This window comes from Apium graveolens, unplaced genomic scaffold (genome assembly GCF_009905375.1).
Source record: "Apium graveolens cultivar Ventura unplaced genomic scaffold, ASM990537v1 ctg4472, whole genome shotgun sequence".
Classification (NCBI taxonomy): Eukaryota; Viridiplantae; Streptophyta; class Magnoliopsida; order Apiales; family Apiaceae; genus Apium; species Apium graveolens.
This window is the reverse complement of record NW_027418556.1, coordinates 56007-64385: the sequence shown is the minus strand read 5'-3', so window position 1 is coordinate 64385 and position 8379 is coordinate 56007. Positions and strand designations below refer to the sequence as shown.

General features: G+C 37.5%; 2 protein-coding genes across 3 annotated transcripts; one reads left to right on the top strand and one right to left on the bottom strand.

Annotated features, from left to right (window-relative positions):
- Positions 1–232: 232 nt before the first annotated feature.
- LOC141701949 (protein HOTHEAD-like) lies at positions 233–3077 on the top strand. The gene is made up of 5 exons (XM_074505588.1): positions 233–365; positions 548–905; positions 1346–1659; positions 1877–2759; positions 2875–3077. Exons 1-5 carry the CDS (start codon positions 305–307, stop codon positions 2927–2929), a joined length of 1671 nt encoding a protein of 556 aa, XP_074361689.1. The 5' UTR covers positions 233–304; the 3' UTR covers positions 2930–3077.
- LOC141701948 (receptor-like serine/threonine-protein kinase ALE2) lies at positions 3042–8161 on the bottom strand. Of its 2 annotated transcripts, none has more exons than XM_074505587.1 (10): positions 7664–8161; positions 7103–7216; positions 6594–6812; positions 6390–6482; positions 6213–6320; positions 5713–6084; positions 5232–5525; positions 4600–4992; positions 4250–4493; positions 3042–4084 (listed from the first exon to the last, which is right to left on the bottom strand). In XM_074505587.1, the coding sequence occupies exons 1-10, from the start codon at positions 7740–7742 to the stop codon at positions 3445–3447; spliced, it is 2556 nt and encodes an 851-aa protein (XP_074361688.1). In that variant the 5' UTR covers positions 7743–8161; the 3' UTR covers positions 3042–3444. The 2 variants fall into 2 exon arrangements, with proteins under 2 accessions (XP_074361688.1, XP_074361687.1); XM_074505586.1 differs by having other exon boundaries at positions 6390–6488; positions 7664–8160.
- Between the last annotated feature and the right edge of the window lie 218 nt (positions 8162–8379).

Below are 8379 nucleotides of genomic sequence, written 5' to 3'. Positions count from 1 at the left end.
TGTAAACTTCCGAGCGTTTGACCAACTTATTGAATCTAAACTTGCAAATTTGACAATTTTATTACGCGTAAATGTGAAAAAAAACAAAAGAAAATGGGGACGTGTTGTACGTTTTCAGTCTTTGCCCAAAACTCCTTTTCCATTAAAGTTTCTGTATAATAATTAATAAATAATTAAAAAAAAATCTTAAGTCCACATCCAATCAGCCATCCATGTACTACAACACTCCCTATATATATCTGTTCAATAATTTGTCTACACAGACCAAATACCATTTTTATATACAAATTTATATATAAATTGCATGTTTACAATGAAGTTCATTAAGCTCTTTTTCCTTCTTTCCCTCTTCACCTTCTGTCAAGGTACCCCACAATTTCGTAAATGAATATTCGATAAACCAATAATAACAATCAGCTAAACGCACAGTTTAGACTTACATTAACTCTTGTGCATATATGGTGCACATTTTACGAACTCGTAAATGAATATTCGATAAACGAATAACTTTCGGACGGACTTAACTTATTGGGTATGTATGGTGCAGGTGAGAAGACATGGGAAGAAGACTATCCATTCATAAAGAATGCAAGCTCTGTTTCATCTTCATCAGCTGTAAGAAACAGAGGATATGATTATATTATAATTGGCGGCGGAACTGCTGGTTGTCCATTGGCTGCAACTCTGTCGCAGAAATATAATGTTTTGCTGTTAGAAAGAGGTGGTGTTCCTTTTGATAATAAGAACACTTCTCTTCTCAGAAATTATCACATCAATACTGCAGATTCTTCAGCTAATTCACCTTCACAGTACTTTATAACAGAAGGTGTGTTTAATATTAGGCCTAGGATTTTAGGTGGTGGTACTAGTATCAATGCTGGATTCTACACCAGGCCCAGTTTAAGGTATGTTATCGACTTCCGCTATCTTTTCTGATGTTTTTTCTCTACACGTTAGGGTCAGGTCCACGACATACGTATGTTACGACATCTTATACCGCTCGTAATTAATCAATCAGTTTGAAGATTGTAGTAGTTGAGAAGCTATCAGTGTATCTGTCATATGTAAACTGTAATAAGAAAGGTCAAATTGTATTTAATGCTGAAACTATAGTTAGTTATTTTATCAGCTAGTCAAAGTCAACCGGTATATTGTGGTTACGTGTTGAATAACATAAGATCTGACACGTTAAAGTTTTAGATGAGTTGGTTATTTAACACGGTGCATGTTTTTTCTAGTCTGCCTTTTATCAGCTAGTCAAAGTCAACCAGTATATTGTGATTACATGTTGAATAGCATAAGATCTGACACGTTGAAGTTTTAAATGAGTTGGCATGTTTTGCAGGAGTCTAGCTGAACTTGGATTAGACCGGAAACTGGCCTATGAATCATACCCATGGGTCGAGAAACAGATTGTTTATAAGCCATTTTTGAATTCTTGGCAAACTGCTGTAAAGAATGCTCTGTTACAAGTTGGAGTTACTCCAAACAATGGCTACACTTATGAACACTTGTATGGAACCAAAGTTAGTGGTATCATTTTTGACAAAGATGGCAATCGTCACACTGCTGCTGAATTGCTTCGATCCGCTAACCCGAAGAATCTTGATGTTCTCGTCCATGCAACTGTTCAGAAGATTGTGTTTGATCAAACTTCAGGTAATCAATCTACCTTGTTAAGTTAGCAGCAACTGTTAGAATATAGATCCGGTTGGGCCTTCCTCTAAAACTTCCTCCCGTCAGCCTAAGCTCTGATACCATGTTGAGTAATCAGCTCATCTAAAACCTTAAGGCGTTAGAGAAAGGCCCAACCGGATCTATATTCTAACAGCAACATTTAATATTGGTTCTTTAATATTTTGGTAAACGAAAACAGGCAAGCCAAGGGCTGTTGGAGTGATATTTAAGGATGAAAATGGGAAGCAACATGAAGTGAATTTATCAAAGAATGATAAGAGTGAAGTTATATTGTCATCTGGTGCAATTGGGAGCCCTCAGCTGCTGTTACTCAGCGGTATTGGACCAAAGGCAGAGCTCAAAAACATGAACATAAATGTGGTGCTTGATAATCAGTTTGTAGGCAAACAGATGGCAGACAATCCTTTGAACACTATCGTGGTTCCATTAAATAGACGGATGTCTCAATCGTTGATTCAGGTTGTTGGGATCACAAGACAGGGTGTTTACATTGAGACCAGCACCGGATTTGGCCAGAATCCTAATACGATTATCTATACTCGTGATAATTCATCATCGCCTGAGGAAGAGCTTCCACGGGAAAATTTTAACGATGCTTTTATACTATCAAAGGTTGCAAATCCTCTGTCAACAGGGGAGCTAACTTTGAACAACACTAATGTTGATGATAATCCGAACATCTCCTTCAATTACTTCAGCAATCCTCAAGATTTGCAGCAATGTGTCAATGGTATTCGAATTCTAGAGAAGCTTGTCAAAACAAAAGGCATAAAAGACTTTTTAAAGCCTGAAGGTGATACCTTTGAGAAGCTGCTCAACTTGAGCGTCGGTGCTAATTTTAACCTGATCCCAAAAACTGCTGAAGTTACAAAGTCCTATGAGCAATACTGCAGACAGACTAAGATCACAATCTGGCACTACCATGGTGGATGTCACAAGGGCAAGGTGATAAGTTCCGATTACCAGGTACTTGGAGTCAATGGCCTTCGTGTCATCGATGGTTCAACATTTGTCCAGTCCCCAGGCACTAATCCTCAGGCCACTGTAATGATGATGGGAAGGTAATCAAGTAGTACATATACTAGCTTCATAAAATTTCAACAATTAGGCTCCTGTAAGAAGAGTACCATTTCGCATTATTTTGTTCTAATCTTCTTCTTGCCTGCACAAATATAGGTACATGGGAGTGAAGATACTGAGAAGCAGATTAGGCAAAGCAGCTGGTGTATAGCAGTGACCTGGATGTTCTGATGATGAATTTTTTCGATTTTTTTTGCAATTAATCATGTACTGAATAAGTAAATTTTAGCAAATTCCTGGCCGCTGTATTAAAATGCATACTGTAGAATAAAAAGGTTCACATTTTTTTCAACTGAATACCTTCATGCAAACATTATAATTAGCCCAGGAACTTGAACATTAATGATCAAATGGCTGAGCATGTCTAACATATGTTACAGAAACCTAAAAACTTATAAATTTATATATAAGAAAAACATCATGTACAATCCTGCTACTATCAAATCTACCTTACTACGTACCATAGCTCTCCTTTCGTTATTTTACGAGCCTTCTGTAACAACACCATCGGTTGAACACCTTCAAAAACTGATATCTTGCGAGCTTTTCAATGAAAATAGTGCATGTGTAAAAAGAATTCTCTTGTTTATGCAAGTTTAACTCTGAATACGTAATCAGAGATATATTTTCGGGTGTGTACTGATGTAGTAGAGTGGAACTTAGGAGTTATTTAACCGAAGATTCATGCTCACTCGAGCAGCCTTTTGGCAATCCTCTCATTAACATTTTTAATGGAGCCGAGTTAGAAATCCTCCTGATAGAGCCTGAATCCTGGTCCTTAAGTTCAGCTGATGGATACTTTGAATTGGATTTTGACAATGGGATCTTATGACTGTCTAAAATGGAATTGTGCCCAGGGTAGTGAATCCCGGGGGATTCCAGAAGATCACTTGAAGCTCTACTATACTTGCCAGCAGAGAAGTCCTCGTAACTGCAAGTTCCTAATATGGGATCCTCGTTTATTTCATCACACTCATTGCATACCAGCTTTAAGGCTTGAACAACTTCACCCATAAAAGGGCGATGAGATACTTCTGGTTGCACGCACATGGACGCGATGGCTGCCACTTTGGATACACTGTCAGATTGCATATTTGGCTTTAAATACGGGTCAATGATGGTTTCCAAAGCCTCTTTGTCTGTGAGCAGCGGACGTACCCAAGTAACAAGATTTTCTTGACCTGGTGGTTGTGACAAATCCACGGGCTTTCTTCCTGTTAAGAGCTCAAGGAGGACTACACCATAGCTGTAAACATCACTTTTTACCAACAGATGGCCAGTCATTGCATACTCTGGAGCCAAGTAACTGGAATACATGTGGTTCACAAAGATAGCGCATAAGTGGGTAAAGAATTATGCCATCAACGAGAGTGTAGCTATTACTATTGTAACATTACAAATCTTGGTCATAGTATATCATATTACTAAATAGAGGCTAATCTATATACGAATTATGTGAAAAAGTACATACCCGAAAGTTCCCATAACGTGTGTAGAAATGTGCTTGTTTCCCTCATCTAATGTTGATTTAGCAAGCCCAAAGTCTGAAACTTTAGGTGTGAAATCATGTTCTAGTAAGATGTTGCTTGACTTGAAGTCTCTGTGTATTACACGAGGGCTTGAGTCTTCATGCAGATAAGCTAAACCTCGAGCTGATCCCAGAGCAATCTTTACTCTGGCACACCAATCAAGAGGAGCAATTTCCTTGTCAATTCCTGAACAAGAAAAACAGATCATTAAGATTTTATCTTTCAAGTAGGTATTTTAAACTTAGGAAATGTTATGAAGTAGGATAAGGAATGCATCAAGACTTGTATGTACCATGTAAGTGTGATTCCACGCTACCATTAGGAACAAGTTCGTAGACCAGGCAGCGACAACGATCCTCTGTGCAGATACCAATCAGTTTGACTAAGTTCTTGTGGTGTAGCCGACTAAGCATATCAACTTCAGCCAAAAATTCACGGCTTCCTTGCTGATCATCTCTTTTCAGAACTTTCACAGCCACCTTCCTTCGATCATCAAGAATGCCACTATAGACAAGTCCAAAACCACCTTCTCCAAGAATCCTTGAAGCATCAAAGTTACCAGTGGCTCTCATCAGGTCACTCGAACTGAAAATCTTAGCAATTCCCTTATATCCTAATGCATTAGAACTACGTGAAATTGATGCTGACCCGGGTCTGCTTCCAAACATGAAAGACCTGCCAGCCCCTGCAAAATTATATTCATGAAGTGTATTATGAAGAACTCATTGTATTTTAAGGAAAATACTAGAAGCTAGAGAGATTAAGAGTTTTGCTTTTAAAACTCTGCAATAAGGGAACATAGTCTGGAAAAATCCGAGTGGTGGAAGATACATATAAAAACTGGCTAAAAAAATATTTATCAAAAAAAAATTGGCTGAAAAAAGAGGAATGAAAAGCTTGGATTTTATATAAGATGGGAGACACCTGATAATTTTCTTTGCGAGGGTATAGGAACATGAGGATTTGCTTGGGGTTTACAAGTGCACCATCCACATTTCAACAACAATATTAGAAGAATTCCTGTACAAACAGCAAAAGCTGTGACTGATGATATAACAATAACAGCAATCTTGCTTCCACCAGTCCCAGCCTTCTTTCTCCTCGGAACATCAATCCCTAAAGGTTTTATCGGCATTCTACCATTCCCATCTCTAGGATATAAATCACCATATATGTTAGCAGCTGCTGAATGTGCCGATGGTGGAGAGGATGGAAGACCTGCAAGTTGTGGAACATAATTGAAAAGACAAATAGAAGTATAGAAATAATATAACCATGTACCTATTGTAAGAAGTGTTTATGATGGAAATTCTTAAGTTGAATGAACAAGAAGTTTAAACAGTACATAACATAACTACAGAGACTGAAAAGCAGATCCTTAAAGAATCAAGGGAAGTTGCATAACCTGGATAACGAACATTGACTACTTTGTAGGTTCCAAAGTGGGAAGCACTTATGGCCACCTGTCTCGTCCAGAACCTTTTATAGATAACTAATGCAGTGGCGGGAGCAAAGTTCTCTTTTACTGGTACCAGGTTGATAAGGACCATGGTTTTCTCTAGTTGCTGAATAGCTTCATTAGCACCTATAATCCTAACCTGACTTTGATTCAGCGAAAGCCCAACGGCAATCTCCTTGGCCAGTTCTGACACCAAAGGAATAAATGTATATAGCTCAACACTAAGGTCCAGTCTTACTTCAATAGGCAACACACAGCCACATGGAGATCCACCAGGAGTATAAGTGAATGGCTTTGTGCATGTTACGGATGTACATTCTACGAGTAGAATAATGGTATATGATTGTTAGAATCTTCAATTGTAATAGGCTGTGACGTAAATACAATTAAATAAAAATGAGCTCCAAATGCCAAGAGAATGTAACAGTAAGGTATAGTATATGCACCTTCATTAGGAGGTGGAGGTGGTAGTGTCATTACTGACAAGGGAGGTAAAGTCTTCTTTTTCTCAACGGATGAGCTTGATGGAGATATTGTAGGTGAGAGCATAGGCACTAGAAGATGCATGAATATCAGCATTGTATACTAAAAATTATTCAAAGTGTTTGTAGGGAAAAAATTACCTGGTTGAATCAATGGAACTGGAACTGGTGCAGGACTAAACCCATCCCAGCTTATTGGAGTGGAAGCAGAACTAAGTGGGGATACTGAAGGGCCTAAACCTTCGTCAAGTATTCAGACAGAAGCAGTTGTTATTCTTTATTGTATTCTACAAAATTAGCCAATGACTACTATGAAATTAGATAGATCTTCGATTGAGTACTGACCTTGTTGGCTGCTTGTAGGAGGATGAACTCTATTAGATGGTCTAGTAATAAGATCTTTAAATTTCTTTCTTGCATGATGATGCCTAAAATATGAGAATAATGGTGGAGGCGAAGAATAGTGTGCCATTTTCCCAGCGTGTTTAAGGAAAGGTGGTATAGCAGGTGCAACTGATGCAACTGATGGACTCTTGGAAGGCCTGAAGTTGTGTCGGGTGGGGGCTACAAAACCAAACCCGATGTATAATTAGCACATAAATTTATTTAAATGCCTCTAATGTAACCAATCAATACATATAGCTCCAGATCGACGGCAATGAGTGCTTTAATTTAGGCTACTGAAATTAGCATCTACATTATTTCTGGCCTAAATCCTTGGAGCCCTTTCATAGAGACACCATTGTCGCGAAGTCATTAACTTTTTAAACGTATCTAACAGGCACAGTCTGGTTACTAAAAATGATACGAAGTTGTGCTTAAAGAAAACAGCTTGTATTTGAAAGAAGTTATACCATTACGCGGAGAAAATTGACTTGATCCACTAGTTCCATCTGAGGATTTGTGAGGTGTTGGTATACTCAAGTGATTCAGCACAGAAACTGCTGTCAATGAAGGTATGTTAAAGCCTGAAACAGAGTGCAAGTTAAATGTCAGATTGTCAGTTCATAATTCTAATTATAAAGCCTGAAAGCACCATGTTGTCCACTTTCAGGAAAGATAAAAACTTCAAACATGAATCATTACCTGTTACAACTTTGCACAATGTATTATTGTAATCTTAATTTGACAATGGAGAAGTATACCTAAACTGAGCTCAACTTAAAAGATTTAAAATTTATATATCTTCTGCAACTAGTGAGATCAAAACTGTTGAGTAAAGTACATTGCAACTGTAATTCCAGAAGAATGCAATGATTTATGTATTGATCATAATTCATAACAAGAACTACTAAGAACCCAGATCCCATTCAACTGATCCTTAAATCTAAGTTCAGAAAAAACCCACATTGAACAAAACAATCAATCACATTGATCAAAACAAACTAAATTATGAAAGAACTTAAGCCCATTACCTGCAAATCCAAGAACTGGCAAGCCAAAGAGAATTGCGAAAACCGGGATCAAATTCACAATGAGCTGCTGCATTTTCATCTCCTTACCAAAAAACCAAGAAAATGAACCTCAAGATCTCTGATCTCAATCACTCAGCCAGCTCATTTAAGTACAAGCATGGGAAAGAAAACACAAAAACATAAATAATTTACATATAAATCCAAGAAACAGTGTCCTTGAAGTCATGTAGAGAAATTATAGAGGTGACAAACATAAAAACTGATTAGGTACTCTAACTTTCTAAGCCTAATCATTGTAGTTCTACTTAAAGAAAAGCTCCAAAATGTACTGAGAAAACACTGTTTGTTCAAATGGGTGATTTAAAGATCAGTGTAAGTGATCCAAATCAAGCATCATTTAAATGACTAGTAACAGAAAGCTAAGTATCAGTAATCACTTTGGAAAGTGGTTTGGTAGGGAGAGAGAATAAAGGAAATATTCTTCAACAATAATCAATGGGGCTTGATTTGTTTGTTGAAACATAAGTCTTTGCATTAAGTAACTTGCTTCTTTAGTTGGACTATTATTTTATGACTAGCTTAATTCTCTTGTCTGATCATTACATTAGCATTAAGCAGAACATAGGCATAATAAAAATGGCGGATCGTCCGGTAAAAACAATTTCTTTAATGGTCGTGATAAGCGAAAATACGGGTCTCGTGTATTCACATCAAAA

Excerpts from the sequence above, each read along its gene's own strand:
- LOC141701949 (XM_074505588.1), top strand. The coding sequence starts at position 305 with ATGTTTACAATGAAGTTCATTAAGCTCTTTTTCCTTCTTTCCCTCTTC. Across the intron at positions 906-1,345 it reads TACACCAGGCCCAGTTTAAG|GAGTCTAGCTGAACTTGGAT; the intron begins GTATGTTATCGA and ends CATGTTTTGCAG. Across the intron at positions 1,660-1,876 it reads TGTGTTTGATCAAACTTCAG|GCAAGCCAAGGGCTGTTGGA; the intron begins GTAATCAATCTA and ends AAACGAAAACAG.
- LOC141701948 (XM_074505586.1), bottom strand. The coding sequence starts at position 7,742 with ATGAAAATGCAGCAGCTCATTGTGAATTTGATCCCGGTTTTCGCAATT. Across the intron at positions 6,813-7,102 it reads TCAATTTTCTCCGCGTAATG|CCCCCACCCGACACAACTTC; the intron begins GTATAACTTCTT and ends TTGGTTTTGTAG. Across the intron at positions 4,085-4,249 it reads CACGTTATGGGAACTTTCGG|TTACTTGGCTCCAGAGTATG; the intron begins GTATGTACTTTT and ends CATGTATTCCAG.